This window comes from Ambystoma mexicanum, chromosome 2q, assembly GCF_040938575.1.
Source record: "Ambystoma mexicanum isolate Mex_15411 chromosome 2q, UKY_AmexF1_1, whole genome shotgun sequence".
Lineage (NCBI taxonomy): Eukaryota > Metazoa > Chordata > Amphibia > Caudata > Ambystomatidae > Ambystoma > Ambystoma mexicanum.
In genome coordinates, this window is record NC_090924.1 from 104940177 (window position 1) to 104967470 (window position 27294).

General features: G+C 44.2%; 1 protein-coding gene across 1 annotated transcript in view; it reads left to right on the forward strand.

Moving 5' to 3' along the window:
- The first annotated feature begins 201 nt into the window (after nt 1-201).
- AMDHD2 (amidohydrolase domain containing 2) overlaps nt 202-27294 on the forward strand; it is a 296791-nt gene continuing 269698 nt past the window's right edge. Inside the window, exon 1 of the mRNA XM_069646953.1 lies at nt 202-412. Coding sequence (XP_069503054.1) covers nt 330-412 — 83 coding nt within the window. The 5' untranslated portion in view covers nt 202-329. The remainder of the gene's footprint in view (nt 413-27294) is intronic.

A 27294-nucleotide genomic window follows, 5' to 3' on the forward strand; every position in this document is an offset into this window, starting at 1 on the left:
TAATTGCTCTTAGGAAAGATCCTTGTCCCGGCTCCGGCTTTCCAACTCATTAAAATATCACGGGGTAGAATTGGGTGTAGACGTAGACTACATTGAAATTACGTGACGCAGTGAACTCACGAGATGTAGGGTGTGCCGTGCAAGAAAAGTAATGTGGATGGCACGTGATGGCGCTTGCTAGGTCCGTTCCTCTAACAGGAACTCATCTACAACTGTGCAATTCCTTTAGGTTGCTGTCAGCTGATTTTCTCTGAATTGCTCACTGTAGTTTTCCTTCCTGGAGATGTCAGCTGTTCTTGCCTGATGCTCCAGCTCTGCAGCCGTAAGCCATGCCGTCCAACAAGTCCGTTTCCGATGCACCCATCACCCAGTTCACCAACTGTTCCATTCTAAAGGATCACCAGCTGCACACGTGAGTTAGGAAACTGGGTCTTAATGGTACCAGCGAGCGGCTATACATGGTCATAAAACCATATTATCGTGTGTGCGGTGTAGAGAAGGACAGTGCCCAGCAGGCAAAGTCCAAAATTGTATGATATTGAAGTGCAACGCTGTTCCCCCGTTTTGCCCCGCCGATCCTGAACAGAAAGGGTCTCGACCTTGTCCTCGCCATGCTGTCAGCACAACCAAGCTCGATCCTAGAGGAGCTAGAGCTACAGGAAGGACACAGCCTGTCCTTGCCATGCGACTGGCGAAGCATGCAATGGCGTTGGAGAACCTGTGGTGTGCATGGCACTCAGGGCCAAGATGGTGGTCACAACGAGGGGCACGGCCTCCCCGCAGTCCCCAACTTGCAACTGATCTGCATGCCTCCACGGCATGCAACGAACAAGATGACTCCTGCTTGGGGAGCCTGCCATGGCACGGCCCGGACTGCTGCCTGCGAGGGCTCCTGCCTGGGGGAGACTCAACAGTGCTTGCCCTGTAATTGTCACTTTGATTCCCGCCCCAATGAACTCCACCTACTCCCGCCTGGGGGAGCCTGCCCAGGGTGCGGACAGGACCGATGCCGGCGACGGATCCTTCATGGGGGAGAGGGAATGGAGCGCAACATCCGCTACATTCATTTGTATATCTCCCGACTGGGGGAGCGTGTCATCAGTGCGGCGGGACCGCCGCTGAAACAAATATGTAAGGTTCACTGAGAGAGAGAGCGCCGTACCGCTGCCTCCGGCACCCCTCCCACAGACACAGAGTTCCTGCAGGGCGGGGAAAGGTAAATGGTGCAGCGGACATTGCAGCCGTCAGCATGGCATGGGCCGCGGTGGCGAGGAAAGGCAAATCTCCTGATGAGAGGGAGATCACGGGCGGCCTCTGCAGCCCTACCAACGCCCCCAACCACAGACACCCGGCATCTCGGCCCCTGTCAGGCGAGGTCACACCTGGCCATGGCTTTCCCAGAGGAAAGTGCTTGTGCAGCCAGGTGGCCCCTCGGCACATGAGCCTTGGCATCAGCAGGGCTCGGCTGAAAATAGCTTTTTTTTATTGTCTCATGATTGGGATTCCGTCCCGAGCCCTGCTGCTGACAAACCAGTGTTGCAGCCACTGTGCTGTTCCATAGGTGCACAATTTCTTTCGTTTTATACAATAGACTGCTTGACACATAAAGCCCGTTATGCGCTTTGACAGGCTTTTATGTGGCAAGCAGTCTATGAATGAAACAAACGAAATCCTCCACCTAAGTACTAGCCCAGTGCAACATATGACAATGGTTGTCAGGGCTGACGGGTAATGTGACTCCCGGTTTGAGCACGTTTTTGGGAGACAGCCAGGGCTCAGCCCCGACCCCCTTAAATCCGTGATGTTATGACTAATATTGCATACCCAATGGGGTACATGATCGGATTTGAACAACCTGTTTTTAAAACAGCTCTGTCCTGATTCCAAACACAGGTGTTTCGGAATTAAAGATACCACTAGCATGTAAATAACAATGGGACTCATTGCTGCCAAGTGTCCCTGCTGCGGAATCTTTGATCCAGGCCTGCCCCCTACACAGCCCCTGACCCCTCTTGCATGCTGGGACTTGTAGGCCCACCTCTTGCAATGGGAAACACAAAACTACAAAGTTCACGCATGCAATTGGAAGCAAAGACCAGGGCTGGCTCGAGTGGAACTGGGAAAAGTTACAGGGAGGTTATCAGACATGTATTCAGTATTAATAATCATGTCTATATTTGTTCTAGGTCAATCTATGGCTTGATTTCACTACATTTCCAGAGTCAACATAATTGCAAAATAATTTTAGCATGCTCTTTTTTTTAGAAGATATTAATTTCACTCAACCTTTTGCTAAAAATGTTGACTGCTGGCATTTGAAATTAACCGAGCATGCCCAACTTGTGAAAAAGCAATGTGTGGACGTTGTGCGTAATTACCACTAGGCTGGTGATGTACGCAGTATAAAGAAAATTAACATAGCATATGAAAGCTGGCATTCCCCACAATTATAGTGAAATAACTAAATAAAAGACACTAATTGACACACTAGTTAATCACAATTAGAGTCACTGGGTTAACAATCCTGTCTCTACCCATACTATTATAACACAAAAAAGACAGAATATCTTTATTCAAAAGTTATTCCTCAAGATGAGTTCCCTGTAAATAACTCATTGTCCCTATAAAGAGCTCTTTCTATCCCTACAGTGGGTGTTCTCGCCCTAGTTGTGCACTGCTGTATCGCCTACAAAGGTTAGGGGATAGACAAGAGCTCGCCCTATCCTATCTCGCTGCTTTCCTCAATTGCTAAAAACGAAGTGCACACTAATAATGAAAATCAATGTAGATATTTTTAATGTTATTGTTTCCATTTCGTGTGGCTTATCATAATCCTTTATTAAAAACAACTGGTCATATGGAGGGTAATTCTTCCATAGCTACCTGCATGTCTTATTTTTAGTATTTTGGACATTGAAAGAACAGTAAAATGACTTAATAGTGGTACAGGCCCATTTTCTCTGTATGGTTTCTGGGGGTTGGTACGTCAAACCAAACCACTTCTTGTCTACCGGTTTCAGCGGATGTTGTCCAGCTCTCCGCTTTCTTCAGGACTTCCCTGTTCCTCTTAGTAATGCAGGGAATAGTTTAATAACAAAGACACTCTTGTCAATAGTTGTCTTGTGCTCCTTTATTCATTGTGTGGAGGGCGTCTCAATTCTGACTCTGGGACTGCAAACTCTTCAGTCTTCTCTTCCCTAAAAGGGAGTACATGTAGAAGGGAGACTATCAATTTTGTGCTTGTCTACAAGCTTAATATCCTATTATTTAGTGACATGCTAATAGGAACGCTTGCCTCTTCATGTGTTGGTGTCTGTGGCCCATAGATTGTATTACAAGGTCCCTCTGGAGTGAGTTAGTACTGCTAGTGCTTCCTCGGTCTTCTAGCTATGTATGAAAACAAGTGATAGGTGGATACCTCTTTACTGCAGAGACTAGACCTTGTTGAGCACTCAAACAATTCTCCACATGGTATTGAAAAAGGAGGGACTTCATACTACTCACCCCAAATGGCGTACTCGCTTCGTGTTAGGTCAGTTGTTGAGTCCAATCTGGTATATCTCCTGGCCAATGATCGGTTTTAATAATCACTTTCCAATACCTATTTTCAAGGAATATATGAGTCAAACCTCTGATCATACTGCCGTTCTAAAAACAGGCACAAAATAATGCTTCAACACCATTCGAAACGTATTTGTGTTCTCCTGTGTCTCAGCCAAACGTGCTTTTAGGGATGTGCTATTAAACGTGCTATTAAACTCCTGTAGTTCATGTAACCACAGTGAAGCTACTTGGTTCAATATATGTCTAGCTGTAGTGGTCTATGCAGCTCTTATAATGCATGCAAACACAGTGAAACTACTTGGTGAAGTATCCGTGCGGGCAGCGGTGTAGCTGTGTGTTCAATCGGAGCGACTGTAATATTATACGGGGCTCGTAAGTGTATAGATGCAAACAGACGTTGGATGCTAAATTAGAGCTAAGTGTAATCTGACGTCTAGATTTTATAGGATGCACCACTTGCGCGGGCAGCGGAGTAGCTGTGGAGTCAATCGGAGTGACGTGATGGTGAACGGAGCTAGGCTGTCAAAATGAGCAGCCAAACGAGGAATCGAGTTAAACAATTCAAAGCGACCGTACTGCTGAGTGAAGCTCTTCAATATACGTGTGCAGCCAGACGTTCAATACTAAGTACAGTGTATTCTCATATGCAAGGCTGCACTGTACTGAGTGTGGCCCTAAATGCCACGCGACGTGCTGTATTTCGTCAGGGTCTTACCTCCATGTCCATCTTGGCAGCCGATTTCTTTGCACAACGGCGTGTAATGCGCCATCTTGGATTTCCAATGTTTATATAGGCATGCCTTTGTTAGTCCATTTTTAGTGTTTATGGACGTTGGAAACGTGTTATGTGACCGCGTCACTTTATTTAGTCCATTTTCAATGTTCAAGGACATTGGGGGGGTGTCATGTTTGGCAACTCCTATATGTTGGGTGTCATTAATTTAGAATAATTAATTACTGGGCTTTATATACCCATGGGGCATAAACGTCATTACCTGTATTGCTTGCCCGCAGAAAGGGTTCAGATTCTTTGTGGTAGTTAATCATTCTCCCTATTCAATTCAGCATGGACATTGAACCAAAATGCAGAGCCTGTACGTCTAATCATATTATATATTAATATTACTGATCTAGTAGAAAAATGTCTATTGAAAAATGCTCTCGTAATCAATGGAACGAATGGGACCACGAAATAGATGAGATCCTGGGTGCATTCCTTGATGATTCAGGTGCACCCATATAGGTCATATGGATTTCTGAAACGTGACAGTATAGTATGGATGTACCTCTATTCTGCGTGTCAGATGTCACTCAATTCCCAAGTTTTTATAGGACTGCTAGTTTCTGCCAGCATATTTCTTCATTTAGGCCGTTTTGGTGGCTTCCCAGTCTAAAAATCCATTGTTGTTCCCGTCTAAGCAATATGGCTCCAATGTTCCCACCAAGTTTTGGTACTATTACTTTTTCAAGGATAGTCCAGCTCATGTCATTCTCTGAGTGTTTTTTGAGCATATAGTGTTCAACCAGTGGAGCTGTGAGCCTCTTGCGTCTGATATTGGATCTGTGTTCACAGATTCTAATTCTTACTGGTCGTGTGGTCATCCCCACATATTTTTTATCACATGGGCATTGGATCAGGTATACTACGTGTGTAGTGTTGCAATTAGTGAAATTTCTTTGCTCCCATGGCATGTTCCATCCTATATCAATAGATGTAGATCGTTTTGTAAAAGGGCATACTGAGCAATTCCCACAAGGTATGTGTCCTGTGGCTTTTGTGTGCTGCCAGAGGCATGGTTGATTATCGTTTTTGGGTAATTCCTTATAGGTATGTACAAGGCTGTCTCTTATGTTCTTCCTTCTTTTTACTGCAAATAGAGGGATAGATAACTTTGTTTCTCCAATGTTGAGGAGATACCAATGTCTCATAATTTCCTTTTTAATCCTGTTCACCACAGGTGAATGGCTGAGGTCAGCGGTGATTTGGTTCTCATCTCTGGATTTCTTGGGATGTTGTGCAAGTGTGATCTCTCTGGGTATGTTGCGTGCTCTTTTTCTCGCATGTCGTATAGCTCTTGCGGGATAGTTCCTTTCTTTGAGGCGATGACTCAACTTGTCTGCCTGTATGTCAAATTCCTGCCTGGTTGTGCAGTTACGTCTGAATCTCAAAAACTGTCCAAACGGTAGGCTTTCGCATAGAGTCCTTTAGTGAAGTCAAGTAACTAATTCCTATCCGTGGTTTTCTGGAAAACTGTGGTTTCCACCCTGTTTCCTTGTCTGGTCAGTTTCAGGTCCAGAAAGGTATCAGTGTTCTTGCTGTATTCCGAAGTGAATTTTAGATATGGGTTAAGTCCATTCAGCCAATTCAGAAATTCTTGAGTTGTTTCAGTGCCTGTAAACAACACCAGAATATCATCTATATATCGTCGCCAGCTCAAGATATTCTGTGCATATGGGTTCAGTTGGTAGTATATGTGTCATTCTTCAAAATCGGGAACATATAAGTTAGCTAGCGACGGTGCAAAGGTTGCCCCCATTGCTGTTCCTGCAGTTTGTTCGCAATATCGTTGATCGGCCATAAAGTAGTTTTTGGTTAGTGCCAGTTCCGCAAGCTGCATGATGAAATTGATGGGTATTTCAATGGGTGGTTGAGTAGCTCTTAGTATCTTCTCAACCACTTTCAGTGTTTCACGTTGTGGTATTTTTGACTACAGAGACTCAATGTCCATTGTCACTATCAAGATATCCTCACTCGGTAAAATGAGAGATTCAAGGTGGAGGAGGACAGCTGTTGTGTCTTTCGTATAGGATTTCATAGCTACAACCTCATCTTTGAGAAAGAAATCAACAAATTGTGACAGAGGTTCTAAAATTGATCCAATTCCTTAGACAATTGGTCTTCCTGGTATTGGTGTGGTGCCCTTATGTATTTCAGGTAAGGCATAGAACGCAGGGCATCTCGGAAATTTAGGACAGAGGAACTCTGCTTCTTTGGTGCTGATATAGCCTTCTGCAGCTGCTTCCTCAATTATAGGATCGATCAGGTTCTTCAGGGAGCTAGTTGGATCCATACCAAGTTGTCTATAGATGTTTCTGTCCTCCATCAGGGTGTTGACCATCTTATTATAGTCATTTGTACCCATCACCACAATAGCACCGCCATTATCAGCAGATTTTATTGTGATTTCAGAGTTGTTTTGTAGACCTTTCAGTGCCTTCTGTTCGATTTTACTCAAATTGTAGAAAGGAGTGTGGTCTTCTGATTCAATTTCTTCAATTTTCTTCAATATTGCTTTCTCGAACGTGATGGACTCAGGCGTAATTGCATTGGGAGGGGGATAGAATGTGGATCTATTACGCAGGCCGGTGGTATCCTGTGTAGATGTGGTAGTGTTGTTCGCAAAAAATTGTTTTAGACACATTTTTCTCATGAGTTGCGTTAGGTCTATTCTGACCTGAAAGGGCTCATGTTTCGTGGTTGGGACGAATGATAGTCCTTTTTGTAATACCCCAATTTCTTCAGGGGAGAGTATGGTATTAAGTAATTTTACACCCACTGTAGGGGTAGAAAGAGCTCTTTATAGGGACAATGAGTTATTTACAGGGAACTCAGCTTGAGGAATAACTTTTGAATAAAGATATTCTGTCTTTTTTGTGTTATAATAGTATGGGTAGAGACAGGATTGTTAACCCAATGACTCTAATTGTGATCAACTATTCTTCTTTGCGAACAACACTACCACATCTACACAGGATACCACCGGCCTGCGTAATAGATCCACATTCTATCCCCCTTCCAATGCAATTACGCCTGAGTCCATCACGTTCGAGAAAGCAATATTGAAGAAAATTGAAGAAATTGAATTAGAAGACCACACTCCTTTCTACAATTTGAGTAAAATCGAACAGAAGGCACTGAAAGATCTACAAAACAACTCTGAAATCGCAATAAAATCTGCAGATAAGGGAGGTGCTATTGTGGTGATGGGTACAAATGACTATAATAAGATGGTCAACACCCTGAAACGCCTATAGACAACTTGGTATGGATCCAACCAGCTCCCTGAAGAACCTGATCGATCCTATAATTGAGGAAGCAGCCGCAGAAGGCTATATCGGCACCAAAGAAGCAATTTTAGAACCTCTGTCACAATTTGTTGATTTCTTTCTCAAAGATGAAGTTGTAGCTATGAAATCCTATACGAAAGACACGACGGCTGTCCTCCTCCACCTTGAATCTCTCATTTTACCGAGTGAGGATATCTTGATAGTGCCAATGGACATTGAGTCTCTGTATACAAAAATACCACAACGTGAAACACTGAAAGTGGTTGAGAAGATACTAAGAGCTACTCAACCACCCATTGAAATACCCATCAATTTCATCATGCAACTTGCGGAACTGGCACCAACCAAAATCTACTTTATGGTCGATCAACGATATTTCGAACTAACTGCAGGAACAGCAATGGGGGCAACCTTTGCACCGTCGCTAGCTAACTTGTATGTTGCCGATTTTGAAGAACGACACATATATGACCAACTGAACCCATATGCACACAGTATCTTGAGCTGGAGACAATATATAGATGATATTCTGGTGTTCTTTACAGGCACTGAAACAACTCTACAAGAATTTCTGAATTGGCTGAATGGACTTAATCCATATCTAAAATTCCCTTCGGAATACAGCAAGAACACTGCTACCTTTCTGGAGCCGAAACTGACCAGACAAGGAAACAGGGTGGAAACCACAGTTTTTCAGAAAACCACAGATAGGAATTTGTTACTTGACTTCACCAGTTTCCATCAAAGGACTCTACGCGAAAACCTACCGTTTGGACAGTTTTTGAGATTCAGGCGTAACTGCGCAACCAGGCTTGTATTTGACATACAGGCAGACAAATTGAGTCATTGTCTCAAAGAAAGGAACTATCCCGCAAGAGCTATACGACATGTGAGAAAAAGAGCGCCCAAATACCCAGAGAGATCACACTTGCACAACATCCCAAGAAATCCAGAGATGAGAACCAAATCACAGCTGTCTTCAGCCATTCACCTGTGGTGAACAGGATTAAAAAGGAAATTATGAGACATTGGTATCTCCTCAACATTGGAGAAACAGTTATCTATCCCTCTATTTGCAGTAAAAAGAAGGAAGAACATAAGAGACAGCCTTGTACATACCTATAAGGAATTACCCAAAAACGATAATCAACCATGCCTCTGGCAGGACACAAAAGCCACAGGACACGCACCTTGTGGGAATTGCTCAGTATGCCCTTTTACAAAACTATCTACATCTATTGATATAGGATGGAACATGCCATGGGAGCAAAGAAATTTCACTAATTGCAACACTACACACGTAGTATACCTGATCCAATGCCCATGTGATAATAAATATGTGGGGATGACCACACGACCAGTAAGAATTAGAATCTGTGAACACAGATCCAATATCAGATGCAAGAGGCTCACAGCTCCACTGGTTGAACACTATATGCTCAAAAACACTCAGAGAATGATATGAGCTGGACTATCCTTGAAAAAGTAATAGTACCAAAACGTGGTGGGAACATTGGAGCCATACTGCTTAGACGGGAACAACAATGGATTTTTAGACTGGGAAGCCACCAAAACGGGCTAAATGAAGAAATATGCTGGCAGATACTAGCAGTCCTATAAAAACTTGGGAATTGAGTCACATCTGACACGCAGAATAGAGGTACATCCATACTATACTGTCACATTCAGAAATCCATATGACCTATATGGGTGCGCCTGAATCATCAAGGAATGCACCCAGGATCTCATCTATTTCGTGGTCCCATTCGTTCCATTGATTACGAGAGCATTTTTCAATAAACATTTTTCTACTAGATCAGTAATATTAATATATATTGTGATTAGACGTACAGGCTCTGCATTTTGGTTCAATGTCCATGCTGAATTGAGTAGGTAGAATGATTAACTACCACAAAGAATCATAACCCTTTCTGCGGGCAAGCAATACAGGTAATGACGTTTATGCCCCATGGGTATATAAAGCCCAGTAATTAATTAATTCTAAATTAATGACACCCAACATATAGGAGTTGCCGAACACAACACGTCCCCTATGTCCATGAACACTAAAAATGGACTAACAAAGGCACGCAGGCACGTACCTTATATTAGCCTATATAAACATTGGAAATCCAAGATGGCGCATTACACGCCGTTGTGCAAAGAAATCGGCTGCCAAGATGGACATGGCGGTAAGACCCTGACGAAATACAGCACGTTGCGTGGCATTTAGGGCCACACTCAATACAGTGCAGCCTTGCATATGAGAATACACTGTACTTAGTATTGAACGTCTGGCTGCACACGTATATTGAAGAGCTTCGCTCAGCAGTATGGTCGCTTTGAATTGTCTTACTCGATTCACCTTTTGGCTGCTCATTTTGACAGCCTAGCTCCGTTCACCATCACGGTCACTCCGATTGACTCCACAGCTACTCCGCTGCCCACGCAAGTGTTGCATCCTATAAAATCTAGACGTCAGATTACACTTAGCTCTAACTTAGCATCCAACGTCTGTTCGCATCTATACACTTACGAGCCCCGTATAATATTACGGTCGCTCCGATTGAACACACAGCTACACCGCTGCCCGCACGGATACTTCACCAAGTAGTTCCACTGTGTTTGCATGCATTATAAGAGCTGCATAGACCACTGTAGCTAGACATATACTGCACCAAGTAGCTTCACTGTGGTTACATGAACTACAGGAGTTTAATAGCACATCCCTAATAGCACGTTTGGCTGAGACACAGGGGAACACGCATACGTTTCTAACGGTGTTGAAGCGTTGTTTTGTGCCTGTTTTAGAACGGCAGTATGATCAGAGGTTTGACTCATATATATTCCTTGAAAATAGGTATTGGAAAGTGATTATTAAAACCGATCATTGGCCAGGAGATATACCAGATTGGACTCAACAACTGACCTAACACGAAGCGAGTACGCCATTTGGGGTGAGTAGTATGAAGTCCCCCCCCCCCTTTTTCAATACCATGTGGAGAATTGTTTGAGTGATCAACAAGGTCTAGTCTCTGTAGTAAACAGGTATCCACCTATCACTTGTTTTCATACATAGATAGAAGACCGAGGAAGCACTAGCAGTATTAGCTCACTCCAGAGGGACCTTGTAATACAATCTACGGGCCACAGACACCAACATATGAAGAGGTAAGCGTTCCTCTTAGCATGTCATTAAATAATAGGATATTAAGCTTGTAGACAAGCACAAAATTGATAGTCTCCCTTCTACATGTACTCCCTTTTAGGGAAGAGAAGACTGAAGAGTTTGCAGTCCCAGAGTCAGAATTGAGACGCCCTCCACACAATGAATGAAGGAGTACAAGACAACTATTGACAAGAGTGTCTTTGTTATTAAACTATTCCCTGCATTACTAAGAGGAACAGGGAAGTCCTGAAGAAAGCGCAGAGCTGGTCCACATCCGCTGAAACCGGTAGACAAGAAGTGGTTTGGTTCGACGTACCAACCCCCAGAACCCATACAGAGAAAATGGGCCTGTAGCAATATTAAGTAATTTTACTGTTCTTTCAATGTCCAAAATACTAAAAATAAGACATTGAGGAAGCTATGGAAGAATTACCCTCCATATGACCAGTTGTTGTTTTTAATAAAGGATTATGATAAGCCACACGAAATGGAAACAATAACAATAAAAATATCTACATTGATTTCCATTATTAGTGTGCACTTCGTTTTAAGCAATTGAGGAAAGCAGTGAGATAGGATAGGGCGAGCTCTTGTCTATCCCCTAACCTTTGTAGGCGATACAGCAGCGCACGACTAGGGCGAGAACACCCACTGTAGGGATAGAAAGAGCTCTTTATAGCGACAATGAGTTATTTACAGGGAACTGAACTAATTGACACACCCCAGTAGGGAATGAGACCAGGACCAAGTGCAAGTGAGGTAAAAGATAAGTCTTTATATAAAGTTAAAATGGGGCACGCAGAGGACTCTGCTACTCCGAGAGCGCTCTGACCAAACAACAGAAAATACACATTATATTAAAAAAAACATGTCATTTATGATGTGTACTATAGGGGATACAATAAGTAGTGTTCATTGGGCGAAGGGGACTGGACGGTATGATTTGTGTAGGGATGTTGCTCCGTTTTGTAACTTCTTGGAGCACGTGGGTCAGCTTGGCTCATCTGGGAGGGGTGCAGGGTCAGGAGATGTCCGCGCCGTTGTATTTCATTCTATCTAACTCTTTGCCCTTGTGGCCACATGCATTTTAGTTTCATACATAAATTTCAATACTCAATATATATCACATCTAAGCATTTGACCTGAGCCGCCAAGAGTTTGAGGGTTCATTGGGCCAGGTGCCTTATCTAACACAGTATTTCAAAAACACATGAATCGAGCATCTCTTTTGAGTCTAACGTGGGTGCTTTACTCTTTGTAAGTACAAGAAGAATATATGGCCACATTGGATTAGTGATATGGGGGTGAACTCGAGTGGCACAGGGGCGAGAGGCTTGCAATTGTTACATTAAAGAGGTGTGGGGTTAAGGGGGCTTGGGGTCTATATTTCTTTAGAAGGGGTCTGCTAGTGCAGAGGCAGGTTTGTGGACATGGAAGGTTTTTTCCAGGGCCTGGCTCCGGCCCGGTCACACACAGGGCAATGATGTAAAAGGAAGAGGAGAGATACAGTGTTTAGTTTGCTATACTTTGCGGCGAAGCTTCCGTGAGAACAGGACAGCCGTGGAGACTGCAGAGGGGAGGACGTGGGGGGTCGGCATGCTGGCTGTGCGCAGAGAATGAAGGGTAGAGGTGCAGGCTGCCATTCAGCATTCACATGTGGCCTAGTAGAAAATTGAGTCGGTAGTTAACACAAAATGGAGTCTTGTGGCTCATAGGCCATGCACAGTTATGTGTCATTCAATGGCTACCTCACACCTTGGCCAGAGGAGGGCTGTCAACCTTTGAATGAGCATATCATGTGCGTTATTAGGAATGAAGGGGGGCCTGGGAGACCCTTACACATGTTGGTAAATGTATGTACATCCACAGTTCTAATGTTTAAAAAGTTAACATATGAAGGCTCAGCAGATTAAAAAAAAATATTAAAAGTGCTATTCTCATTGCTGTACGTGCATGATTATTAGCGTGCTAGTATGCCAGTGCAGGGACGGTGTCAAGGCCTTTCACCCAGTTCAATTGAAATGGGCCCCCGTCGTAGCCCAGGGGGTCACCAAGTGGCTGTCCCCGGTTGGCAGTCTTACTACAAAGCAACAGATTACATGTTTCAATTCTTGTCATTTAATGTGCTTTAATTCAAGACCATAAATGTGCGCTTTGGAGAGCACACGTTACATGCTGCCTTTACTTGCGCCCAGCATCCAGCACCGTTTGTTACTCCTTGTTGCATTTTACTGCGTTTTGTCCACATTGGCAGCTTCCTGACAAAGAGCAATTTAATTACTGGCTCTTCAGTGGACATTCAACGTTTCAGCTCCCCACTGGCTGCCTGCCTCATGATAATCTCTGGCGATTAACATGCCAGCTGCATTTCTTTGTATCCATTATTAGGCACCCCGCTGGTGCCTCTGAGCATTTTGCAAGGGGTGGTGGGGCAAGAATCATATGGCGTAAATGACTAATCATGAGTTAGTAGCTTCCCTTCAGTCACAGCTCGCATGGCCCCTGCTCCCTAACTACACTGGAAGCTTCCTTCTCTGCGGCTGCTGATCTGCTGGCCCTCCAAGACAATTAAGGGAAAAAAAAAAATCCTCCGAGCCTTGGTTCTCTGATGAACTCGTAGCTGAAAAACTGCGCTGTAGACTGGCGAAGAGGAAGTGTCGAGTAGGTTACTCGACTGAAGCTAAACTGGCCTTATGTCATATTTTGACATATTTTGACAGTCTATCAAAAAACAATAATTGTTGCTAAAAATCCTTCTTTAGTCAAAAGGTTGAAAGCGCTGTAAATAAACCCAAGGCCTTGTTCGAACTGGTCCAATCTCTTTCTACTCCCATAAAGGCTGGCTCTCTTGTAGTGCCTTCGCAAGACCTGTGACTCTCTCTCCTCTTTTTTTCCACACTAAGATTGAAACTATCGGAAATGACATTAGAGATGTGGTTGGACACTCCTCTGTTGCTCCTACTCCCCTCAAACTGCTTGTTTCTAATGCTACATGGTCCTCTTTTCCCACTTTTTCTGGTCAGGATAAACTTGGGGATATTCACTGACTTAAATCCGCCTCCCCGGCTGATGCCATTCCATTGACTCTGCTTAAAGACATCTCGGGAGACTTGATCTCTCTTACCACTGCAGTTAATGCTTCATTTCAAGATGGATTTGTTCCCAGCCCTCTGGAGCATGCTCTTGTGCTCCCCCTGCTAAAAAAGCCTTAGTTAGATCCTGGGGTGCTTGCTAACATTCGTCCCATTTCTCTTCTACCCTTTCTGATGAAGGTTCTAGAGGCTCTTGTGTGTCCCCTTCACTCGTCCTTTTCTGAATCCTCTGCAATCGTTGATTTCTTTCAGTCCGGCTTTCGGCCAGGGAGGGGTACTGAATCTGTCTTTAACTCTGTGCTGTATGATCTTGCCCGCCTGGTCGATCAGGGTGGAGTTGGAGCAGTGCCTCTGGTAGATCCATCTGCTGCATTCGACATGGTTGATCATCGCACCTTGATCTCGCGTTTGTCAAATGCTGGTCTGTCTGGCTAAGTCCTGGACTGGTTCTCTGCTTTCCTGGCCGACCGTTCTCAGTCGGTCTCACTTCCCCCTTTTTGCTCGTAAATCAGTGCTGCTGTGATGTGGGGTCCCCCAGGGATCTGCACTATCTCCTATATTGTTTAATATTTATATTAGACTACTTCTTCACATTCTATCGCACGGGTTCAGGTACTACTCCTATGCCGATGACGCACAGATTTTGGTTTCTCTGAATCTTACACGTTCAAACACTGCGGCACAGCTTAGGAGGTGTTTAGAGGTCCTGGTCTCTTGGATGGAGGCCAACTGGTTGAAACTGAATGGCAATAAGACAGAGGCTCTTGTTGTTGGAACCTCCAGTCCTCTCTTTCTGGACGACAGAGTTTTGGCCAATTTCCCTGGGCCCGTTTCCCTTGCCATCCTCCTCAGTAAAAAATTGGTGGGTAAAAATGTCATCCTCTTTATCCATGGCGGAGCAGGTTGCAGTTGTTTGTAAATCTGGCCACTTTAAACTCTGCATCCTGCGGAAAGTTCTCCCTTTTATCCCAGTCCGATTTCAAGCCCCTGCGGTGGCTGCACTTGTTCTCAGCGCGGCTGATTACTGTAACTCGCCCTACTTTGGCCCAGCCGCACTATCATAAACCAGCTTCAGATGCTTCACAATGCTGCTGCTAGATCGGTTTTACATCCTCCTTTTCGAGCACACATTTCTCTGCTCCTCAGACAACTTCATTGGCTGCCTATTGAGAAGCAGATTCTTTTCAAATCTGTGTATTGTCCACCGGGCCTTTTATAAACTTGGGCGAAATATCTTCAGAAAATGTTTCCACAATATGTTCCTGCTCGCCCTCTTCACTCTGTCTGCCCTCTTGCTGTCTGCCCCTCGTGTCAGACTGTCGCGTATTGGTGGCTGTGCCTTTTCTGTGACTGCTGCAAAGGCATGAAATGACTTTCCATTGGCCCTCTGAGCCACTGTTGACCATGTCATATTTTACTGCGCCTTGAAACCACTACTGTTTTAGGCCCCTCCCTCTAACTGCTGCCGTCCCTCTGCTGCTTAGCGCCATGATGCCCTTCGGCGAACGTGCACTTTACAAGTACACATAACGTAACAAGAATCATACTCAAATAGGCCCCCACAAATCTTCACACAGCCTTGTGCCGGAGTCCCATCCAGTCCCTCATAGCTGGCCTCTCTCATCCCTTCAGTTGTTGTTCTATGTGGTTAAAATGACATTAATTTGGTCGACTCCCCTTTTTCCCCCTGATATGATGGGTCCCACTCATGTGCCAAACCCTAGCATATATAGTCTTCACCCCCTTCGTGAGCCAGAGAACCTCTGGTCTCCAGACTATATAGAGGAAGTGGGCAGAGGTGAACACTGGGAGCTTTCGCAGGGTTGCCTAACTCCAAGGCAGAACTCCTTCCGTTAATGGATGAGGCCATTGTTGTGGCACTGGAAAAAGAGCATGCCCTCCGTAAACCAGACAACGCTGAGACATATGCCGATGCAGGGGAGGTCTATATCCTGAGGCAAGACCATCATTAATGCACCATAGCTGGAAAACATTGGTCTTTCCAAGGGCACAGGAGGAAATTTACTTTTTGTGTTAAAACATGCCAGCTTAAATAATGCATATGATTAAGAGCATTACAAAACTTCTATCAGCAAGGAATGGGCTGGCCCGGATAAGTTGGTGGTGCCCACATTTTTGTATAAAATGTACCCACTAAAGGCATTGGATCTGATTGGACATGTCAAGATTTGATGGTGCCCAATTTGACAGTCCTGGTTCTCACATCTACCGGGGCTCTTGATAGCACTGACCCTGGTATTCCCTTTATCCTAGTCCAGTGGAGAGGGGCTCTTGGCCTGGAGGTTGAGAGGCAAGGTTTACAGGGTTAGGGTTCTCTACAACCTCGGACACAGCAGTCTACGAAGGTAGGCATTCTTCTACTAGCAGGGCTTACTGACATTGTTGGTCATCTTTCCAAGCCTCGTGCAGGCCCCTGAGCCTCCATTTTTTTTTTCGTATTCTGAACCCCCTTAAGGTTCTGGATTTTCTTTTTAGATGGTTTTTGTAAGGGGTTGGCAGAGCCTAGCCTCAAGGTACAGTGGGCTGCAATTAGGGCATTTGGCAAGCTTTGGGGCAGGTTGCAGGTTCTTGACGACCTGCTCAACAAAGTGTTCCAACACTTAATTCTGCTCAATATTCATAAGAAAAAGCTACACCCCCCCCCCCCCCAATAGGATTTGTCCATGTTTTTATGTTCCCACCTGGCTGCTCCTTAGGAGCCACTTTATCAGGTTGACACGGAGTGGGTAACCCTGAAGGCACCGCGTTTTTCTGGACATTTTCTCGGTTGGGGATTGAGGTGCATTATCAAGAAGGGGCTCCTTATTTCCAGTGTACTCTAGAGGCTCTGATTCCCGGGTCGGATCCAGATTTTCTCCTCAAACTGTGCTCTGCCTTTCATCTAGACAAGGAGATTTTACCGTCCCTAGGCATGCTGACCGGTTCAGCTGAGAGCCATTCTAAAGCCTTACCGGATGTCAAAAGCGCATTTACTTGTCAGGAGTGAGTTCTTTCAAAAGTGTGACAATCTTTGCATAACCTACAGCAAGATTTGAAGAATTTCTAAACCTTCCACCGCCTCTGTACGCCAATGGGCTAGGTCTGTTCTTTTGCTGCGCTGCAACCTGGGCATCTCCATGCACCTTCACGACTCCCTGCAAACTATCCTTTCCGGGTTCCGTACTGGGGACCACGGTCTTGGAAATTCTTCTTTTACCCCGATTGGGTGTTTTCTGGTCACAAAATAAAGGGTGCAACATTTCATTTGGGTGTGCATGGATGATATTTAAAGGGCCCTGTTGCGTACTGTGGTCGGTTAGAAGAAGCATATGGACATATGGTGGACATGTTCACTTATTTTATTTAAATGATGAGGAAAAACGGGCACAACTCTCCATATTGCTGTGGGGTAGTTCCTGCCTCATCAACTAACCTAAAGATGCTCGTCTGTCATCAGGAAGTCAATAATGGAAATGTCCTCTGTCCACACCTATCTCTATCTATCCCTACCACTAATAACCGATAACTAAACTGGGCCAAACAAATGTCTCTCGTCATATGGCATCCCCTTTGCCTTTTTGTCTTGTGGCTTATTCTCAGGGTTTCTGCTTTCAACAATGTTCTTGCAAACGCAAATGTCTCTTTCTTCCTCAGTGGGTCTCTTTTGGGTGATCTCTTGAAATAAGACCGGGGAGCCTGATCTACGAGTGCCTGTAACTCTTTCTAACAGGAACTATATCTTAGGCTGTAATTCACATGGCCCTTGTTCTTATGTTTTCCACATATGCTCTCCACCTTCTTCCTCTTATTGTTTATGGTTCGAACTTCTGATAAACTTTGAGATTTCTCCAATCTTGGGAACTGTTTAATATATCATGTCTGTATTGTTTTATTTCAATCGACACTTTAATTTCACACTGTGCCATATCACTTTTTATTAAGTGGTTTTGACACTTGTTTTCAAGTAACGTTCGTTGAATTCTCTCCCGGGTGTTTTGAACCCCAAATGTCTTTGTCCTGAGTTAATACTTCACACTCGTCATTATTCTTCAATATTTCCTCTGGTGTCTCAATGACTTGGGTTTCTCTTCCTTTATCACACTTAGGACTTTTATCATCCCAACTCAGTAGTACAAGTCTTCCTGGTGACCTTCCACCACTCCAGAATACCCCGGTACTTGCGGGACTGAGCACTTGCTCAGATTCTTTGGTCGGCTCTCTCGACCATCCTTTCGCTGTGGTGTCTCGCTTGCCCCTCTCCAGTTTGGTTTTTCTCTCGCCCCTGGTCCAGCGTACTACTTGGCTGCTACCTTCACTGTATGGCAGTCGCTGAGAGCTGGTGCCGCCCTCAGCCCTGCTGGTCTTGGCGTTGTTGTATGGGTGCCCGGCCCACCACAGTATGTCCATGATCACGCCACTACTTCAGATGCTGCTTGCTCTGTCGCTCAGACAACGGCTTCGCTGCTGTCCACCTCTCTAGCCCACTGGCGTTTCTGATAGGGCTACTACACTTTCTAGATTGCTGCGGGTTACACGCCCTTGCTTGGCTCCACCTCTCCAAGGCACTCTTACGCAAGAGGGCATCCCCTGCGGACTCTTCTCTTTGCTTCTTTCGGGCTTCCTCATCCTACTTTCATAGTGCTTTGTTCTTAAAGAGGTATGCCCCTCTTCATCCCACAGCTTGCTTGAACCAGCATATGCTGCATCAAAATATGAGTAAGACACATTGTTTTTAATATAAGGCAGTCCCATATATGCAGAAAAAGTGTCTTCTAAAGGGAATGAGAGTCCTTGTTGCCTTAGGGGGAGTCACTCCCAGTGAGGTCCCACTTGCCAAGACCCCTAGGCAGGATCTGTTGGAGCAGGCTCACCTCCCTAGCCTCACAGCGGCTGGCTCCCCCTTGGGGAGAATGGACGATTTGTCACAGTACCTACCATTGGTTATATCCTCATATGAGGGAGGCTAGCTGTGAGACAATGATTAGATTTAGTTGGGTAATCCCCATTCCCACAGCCATCCTCCCTCATCACCACTTTATGTTGCCTCCCGCCGGCTCCTAGGGAACAGGCAACTGTAATGTGTGGTGGAGTTCAACATCTAATGCATGCCTCTCTGAGTAAAACTCCAAATCAGGTACACAGCCGGCCATATATGAAGAAAAAGGTATTTCCAGCTGGGGCCATTTAAGGCTCAATTCCATACCTGCCTGAGGAAGTGATGAAGTACCAGGAAAGCTTGCACATAAATGATCTTGTTAGCCTAATTAAGGTACTGATTCGTTTTCTTTGGGATCAACACTCTATTCAACCCTTGGATAACATATTGCAAGCAAACTGAATTTATATTAAAAATTCCTTGTGGCAATGAAGTTGGTTTGAACTAAGAACACTTATTGAAATGCCTGAGGCATGTGCAAGAGGCGCGCTAGTATTTAGTGGAGACCACCAGTGGACTGTTAGGCTGAGAGAGTTCTGAACCAGAGTGTGCACCTCTCTCCCCACAGAAGAAATATATAGTAACGGCAAATCGCCAATACGCATGCATGGAAGGTGCTATCCATCCAGACACCCGACTCTGGTCTGTTGGATACTGAGCTGTGAAGCATTGGTGCATTTGGACAAAGATACCAGACTGCAAAGACAGCTTTATGCTATAAAAGCATCTTTTGACATTGTCACATCTTGTGGAACACAAGCAGTGCAAGCACCTCTCTTCCATACCAAACGGGTACATCCATCGCAGCAATGCTTATCTATGAGACAATTCGAATCTCAGTATTTTTGAGAGAAAATGTGATTGCTTGCTTGAGAGCACAGCCCCCAGCATGCAAAAGAATCTTATTTGTGGGGATATAGCACAGACTGGCAAGATGTTCATAGTCTACAAAAAATGACTTCTTGTGACACGCCAGAGCTTTCAAAACCATGTCCACATGGTGTGTCGTCTACTTGACATTTCTATCAAAGTGCATTAATACATGAATTGAACGACTGTCCCGTCCTCTAAATTACCATCCTTTTGAACCCTCCCCTCCAATGCACATAGCTTGTCCCAATGCTCACTCCGACTCCATGTTATGTAATGTATCTTTTATACATTCATTTCTGCAGCTTGGAATCTCTTTTAATTTATTTTTTTAATGCACATGGTGTGCGTAGTCTGTCATCTAGTGGTCAATCTGAAGTGTCCCTACTTGTTTCTCAGATTTAGATTAGGCGTCATTGGGGGTGTAATGGGAACTGTGTATCAGGTGCTGTTTCTACCCTTCATGCTCCTACAGTCGACACGCGCATCTGCATTTGACTCTAAAACAGATCAGTCTACAGAAATACTATTACTGATAAGTAACATTTTCTTTATACTATTCAAGTTTTTGTTGGGTTTCTTTGTTTTGTTTCTGTATTAAAAAGGAACAAATGAACAAGGAATTCAAAAAAGGAATTCTCTTGTTTTTCACTTAGGCCAGTATGTGCCTGCTTCAGAGGAGATCTGGATTACGACATCAGTCTCGCGTTACCCGGGTTCCAATCTTATCTCCCCACTTGACAACATTTTGCTCAGTCCGAAGTGCTGCACCATTTTATAAGCAGGGCTCACCAGTGCAATTGATATGACTATGTGCGGTGTTCTGCACAGCACATTTACTGGACTCATTTACTGGACTAAGCCTCATGCTGAATGCTGACAATAAAAGTACTTTCTATAAATGTTCAAGTTAGGTAAAGGCTGATTGGATCATAATGATAAGCCGGTAAGGCTGTGGCACCTTCAAACACATGCCAGGCGTACAATGCTGGGAAACCTACTGTTTTGCTGTTGCTATGAAAGCCAGCAAGTCCCTGCATTTTTGAAGATCATGTAATCTGGTGACTACAGTAATGCCTCTGGTTATGGGAGACTTAGGCTCTACTCATGGCTCCCTCAAATCATACATTTTTGGTCCAGTCGTTTTACTTCTCTGTACTTGAGTTATGTATCTCGTAATGGGAGAAATGACAGTACATGAATTCAAAAAATCTATAAACTACATTTATCTGAACCAGAGCGGTTTCATGTACTCCATAAAGGTGTACATAAGTCTTAAAAACACAAATAAATCCATCTTTGTTTACAAAGGCAGCAACATTTTCCACATAATCTGTGGCTCAGCCTTCATGGAGTGTCTTTTTTGACTCAAGTTTTATTTTTAAATGTAATTTTAATAAACAAAGAGTCATATAAAAAGATTCAAACAAAGGGAATAGAGTAGTCCATTAAAACTAATACTATTTGCAACACATGCACTTCTCAAAGTATTTCAGAATGTTCTTTTTACAATTGAGGTCCAATTTCAGTCAATAACTTTATTTGGTTGTAAGGCCATGAAAGTACATGAAGCACAAACAGATCAGTACATAACAAAAGCAAAAAAATAAGATCATTGTATCCTCCATCCCTTAGGGGCCACACATTTTAAAAAGTCCCAAGGTACCTAAAGCAATTCCCCATAGTCTGTTTCCCCAAAGGTAGTGCATTTGCTCCCGATAGGATAAAGCTATGGGGTCCTCTTGCAGCAAGGACAACAACATTGGGATCAACATGATAGCCAATTCAAATTATGCTGTTGGACAAAGGGGAGCTTTTCATAATGAGATCTAAGATACAGTTCGCTCTGTGCTGATCCCGGAGTTCTACCCAAATTGAGTCATGAACACTTTTCCCCCATATAGTGCATCCTTGAACAGTTCAACAAAGACTACAAATAAGCAACCATGTGTGGTGCAAAGGCCGTATAGGCTATTGGGGCCTCCCTGGATTCATATTGGTTTTGGGGTAGTTTCGGAACCTGCTGCAGGTCCTCTCTGAGTATACTCTGCCGGCTATAGGGCAGGCATTGTTTTTTACATGGGTTTTGTTCTACGTGACTGCCCCTTGGTGTTTCCTGTGGCATTTTAGATCTGCAGGCCTGGTCTGCTCCTCTAGATGAAACCCTCTTAGGTGGTTTGGCAGCTAGTCTGTGTGTTGTGGGTCGGCCCGAGACTGACTAGTTGGAGCTGGGTACACCTCAACAAGCCTTGCCTTTTCAGGTCTGTTTGGGTCTCCGTTGCATATGGATACTCAGCCCCCCCTTGTCCTCTGGTTCATTTTACTTGGGATGATACCCACATTACTACATACTAGCTCCTCATGTCTTGATTCTGCCCCCATGACATCTGCCATTCCTGCTGGGAAACCCCCCTAGTGCTCCCCACTCCACAGGGCCTCAATAAAAACCATAGGTAGCCTCTTTACACCCCTAGGTTTCACTAGAACAAGGCTGCAGTCGCAACCACAGAGGGTATGTGCTCTTGCGACAACAGGAGCAGTACCGGGAGCAATGATGTGTCAGACTGGAGAGTCAGTTAATAATGGGGTACATGAATTGCTCCGACATGGCAATGGGCTATTCTCCAGGTGGTTCATATTTTGATTGAATCCTATAGACGATCAAAGTGCCGGACATGACATCCCAGGCAGGTCCCTGCATGGTCCCTTGCCCGCAGAATCCATTATGATCGTGGGTGCTGGCATTCCCTTCACATCCAAGCAAAAATCAACCAGGTTTGGGAACACAATGCCTTTATCCTTTAAGGTCAGTGAATTGTTCGAGTCACTCAAAAGGGGTTTCCTCGATTGAACCTCTCCCCTTAACAAAATATTCAGATAGAAACTGGCTGTGGAGGTCAGGTCATTTCACACCAGCTCTGGAGCGAATATAGGCATTAAGCCAGTTGAAACTTTGTTGGTGTTTATGCGAGAAACGTGGGGGAATGTCAATAAGGACGGTGGCAGTGCTAGATGAACGCTGCTCATTTGACAACAGCGCCTCGGGTACCTCAACAGCCGAAATAATTCCAGCTCCTTCATTGTCACTTCCACCTCTGGGATCGTTCATTATGGATTGAGACATGTCCTGCGACTCCATACCCAAAGTAGTGATCTTTTGGTTGCTTGGTTCTTCACTAAATGCGCGGGTAAGGATGGCTTCAGGGCCATTTCCACTCTTACTCCCCCCCCCCCTATATTCTTTACAAGATGCCACTGATCAGAGTCGCCGAACTCCACACAAATCCAATCCATACCAGTGGCCCCCCCTTGCCTTACTGTCCTTCATTTTATCACTGTTAGCCTCAAGGTTAATACCCAGGAAGGGATTAATTTCCTGAATTAGAAAATAGGCCTCCCTGTAATTTCTGTTGGACCTGGGGGGAGAGGGGTTGCCTCTTCTGTGAGCAAATGCTGAAATCGAGACCCACACATGTCTGAGCCATTGCCAGCTGCTGTTTGACTGACCAAATTTTCTGTTTTATTTTTGCTTCCTCTTTAGGGAACAGCAGTACCGAATCATGTGGACCAAAAGTCATGTCACAAAGTTCCATTGTTCTCACCTGGTCTCCCATCGGTGCAACTCCCTCTCGACTACCAGCAGTCTTTATTGGCGCCCTGCAGGACGCCAAACTCCTGCGCCCTTTCCTCCGAGGGCTTCAGTGCGGGGGTAGGCTGGGATTCGAGCAGGCAGAGGCCATGGCCATGAGGAGCCTCCCGCTCGGCAAAGGGTTTCCTGGGTCTGGTACAGCAAATTCCTGCACCCTTTCCCCCGCGGGGTTCCAATTTATATTTTTACCTCTGTTCTATATTCAGTGCTTCAGTGTATCTGCATTAACAAATATACAGAAGTGCAATCCCCTTTTTACCTTTCCATTTTAAAGCAACATAACATCCTTGTTGACACCCACCCCCGCATTTGACCAATCAAATACCCAGAAAACACCTGCTATACTGCCTAAATTGTCTGACCGGAGGAAGCGCAATTCTGATCCTACCCATCATCTCTCAAACAGCCTTATATTTTCAGGACACATCATGATATTCTAGGGGTCCGTCATAAATTGAGGCCAAGGACTCTGGTATGCCTGCAAAAAGGAAACCATTTCATATCGATATTCACAATAGGCTTATTAGTGAGTTCATTTCTCCATCCCGTATATTTCCCAGGCTTTGGCCATCTGCTCCATTTTGGTAGGTGAGTGGGGTCTCTTTCCAAGCTGTTGCTAGGCATGTTGTGGCTTCCATAGTAGATTCCCTACCATATCTGGCAAGGAACCCTCCTACATGCTTTTGTCTGGGGAAGCCAAAATATATATGGTCCAAATCCCTCTGTATCCCCTGTAGGTCCCTAATCCAAGATAACACCTTTTTCCAAAATGCTTGGGAATTTACACATCCAGTCCATACATGCCAGTCGGACCCTTTTTCTCCACATCCTCTCTGGCACATTGTGATACACTTTAGACAACATCAGTGGGAGATACTCCCAGCCAGGTCTCAAAATGTGCACTTGCCACTAGCTTGGTGAGTAAGAAATGGTGTGCTCTGTGTGTGGACAAATTTGGTGGCAAGTCCCTCTTATGGCTGGCGTGTAGCTTGACCTTTTTACCCCTGCTGCCATTTATGTAATAAGTTTATCCTATGAAGTCTGTATTGACATGACACTGATGTTTTACATACTACATCACACAGAAGTCACCCATCCAAAATTCCCCACCCTAAAACCTGTTCTGCCCCTGTGTCGGCCTTTATAGTCTACTAACATCATTGCTTTATATAACCTAGAGATTTCTCCTCTAGGGCCACTCTGTTCATCCAAGATCATCTCCAACGATGTTAAAGCTCTTCCCAATTTGTCTTTCTAACTAGGTAGCATAAGAGCACCCTACAACCTCAAGCACAGAAAGGGTGAAAGTTGATCCAATTCCTCTCCAGTTTCCCCAACAGTGAGAAAATGTCCTCTTTCCACTTGTATCCTTCCATTTCTACGGTTAATAGTGATATTTTCGAATGCCATTATGTCGATGCAATTTTGCAGAACCAATTTTTTTCGATATATTTTTTTTTAAAATGTTATGTTTAAAATAGGGGTTCCCCCACAAACCCCTGTTTTTTTAACACTTTTTTTTTTTTTACTTACCAACCAAAATAAAAAAATATATATATATATATATTGCAGAAAAAATAAATTCGGCAAAATATTTTCGACATAATGGTGTTTCGAAAATATGCATTTGAAAATATGACCGGATACCCATTTCTACATCTGCTTCATACCATTGTTGAAAGAAAATGTCCAGCATCCGGGATATCACCTCTAATTGGTGGGGCCCAAATGCAACTGGAAGGGCTTGGCCAGTTGGGACATCAAACTATGCATCTTTTCTTCACTCGATAAATCGCAGAGAACCATGAAAATCAAATGACCAGTTTTTCTTATTGGGAGCTACTTCATAAGCCTCATCTACTTGCACATAATTACTGGGGAGAGAACCTAATTTTCCATATATACACTGTCTTTCACTACCCCACTGCAGGTGGCTTGGCATGATACTCCACTGTGCCATTTTATAACATAATTCAATATGCAGGAAACCAGGCCCTGCCTCTTCCCTCTGGGACACAAATGTCTTCTAGAATTAACATGGTTTCTGTCCTCCCCAAAGAAAGTGCAACAAAAAAACGTTAACAATAATCTGGGGCCTTTACTACAGTTGGAACAAAAAATAATCTGGGTAAATCATTAATTTGAATGGACATCATTTTCCTCATCCATGGGTGTGTCTACGTGCCCCATCTCACTAAATCTATCTTAATCCTAGCCCATAAGAGAGGGATGTTTGCCATGTACACATTTTGCAACTAACCTATTAAATATGTAGCCAAATATTTAACATTCAAAAAAAGGTGTGTGAGCTCTTCCACCAAGAACCAACTCTGACAAATAACCTGCTCTATGGTAAAGGTACCCACCCGGCGGGGTCTAAAACTACATTTCTGCTCACAGTACCTTTCAGAAAGGGGAAATATCAATTTGTCGATCAGTCTGGTACCACCCACTTGGGCAATCCAGCATCGAAATGCTAGACAATTCTCCTCTGAACAAGAGTACCACCATCAACCCCAGACACGTGTTTCTAAGGCACAGTGAGCAAGGGGTCCACTTTCTGAAGTGCACCAAAACATCGCCCGTGAATTGGCCCTGTTTGAGCTCCCTTCCCCTCACTAGAACTCCTTAAATCCTACCATTCTTCCTAACTGCTGCAGCCAAGGGCACAATCACTAGGGCAAAGAGGGCAGGGGACAGCAGGCAGTTCTGCCTGTCCTCTTTCCCAAAGCAAACTTTCTGTAATTGACCCCATTTGCAATAACCCTTGTTTCGGGTAAGATTACATCACCACCACCCATCTCCTCCATCCTTCCCCACAGCTCACCCTTCGAAATACCTCTCCCATGAACCACTAGCAGATCCGCTGAAAAGCCTTTTCCACATCCAAAGAGAGACATACTGGGCAAGCTGAGTCGCTTCTTAAATATTCAGGGTTTTCCTCAAATGTCTGCTTCCAATCTCCCAGCCAACGCACCTACCACTGAGGACTATATTCGGTGTAGTTTTGCAGGCATTGTCGTCAATTTTTTATTTTATTTATTCATTGTGTGAATCAATTAAAACAAAATTTACACACAGTTAAACAGTCAATCGAAATACAGAGTAAAGAAACAAGTCTAAAAAGATGAATATCATACAATCTTAAAAGCAATTTCAGAACGTTCATTAGTGTCATTAGCAGCCCATCATTAGGATTCTTTAACAAAATCCACCACAGATCGTCCCATGTTAAAAATGGATGAATGGTAAAATAGACTCTAAAAATCTCTACCTAGTGGTCTGCTAAAATTGGACAGTCAATAATAAGGTGCTTCAAAGTTTCCACATAAAGATTACAACAGCGACATTGACGTGCAATTAAAGACTCACCTGCGCGACCTACTGTGACCGCTAGTAGGAAGGAGATTTAGTTTAATACATAGTTAAAGGGTCCTAAGAAAATGAAAAGCATGCTGACAGTTATTTCTGCAAAACATTCAGAGGCTTAATATCCATAGAAAGATGGTTGAAGACTTTATAGGAACAAAGAATCTCCCTATGTTTAATCCAATCGTCCCCGTAAAGTAACTTCTTCACCCTACCTGGGTTATGCTCAAGCTCCTCCAGACTCTTGTCAATATCTTTACACCAACATTGAGCAGTGAGCTCTGTCTGTAGGAGGTTCAATTCTGTAGATCCCTTTCTTTCTTCAGAAATGCTGAAATCGGTACATCCCGAAAAGAGGGTTTGGGGGGGGCATATCCTCTGCCATCACCAGCCCATCGAACACTTTTGTCAAAGCTGTTTACATGATTCTCTACTCTTTAGAAGGCAAGCTGCCATTTTTTGCATTTCTGCTACATGTCAGAAGGCTTCTACTTCCTCTGAATTGGTGATCAGAAAATGTCCCCTCTGTGCTCAAATGGTGCTGAAAAGCTAAAAAAAAGGTTTTGCCCCATTTATG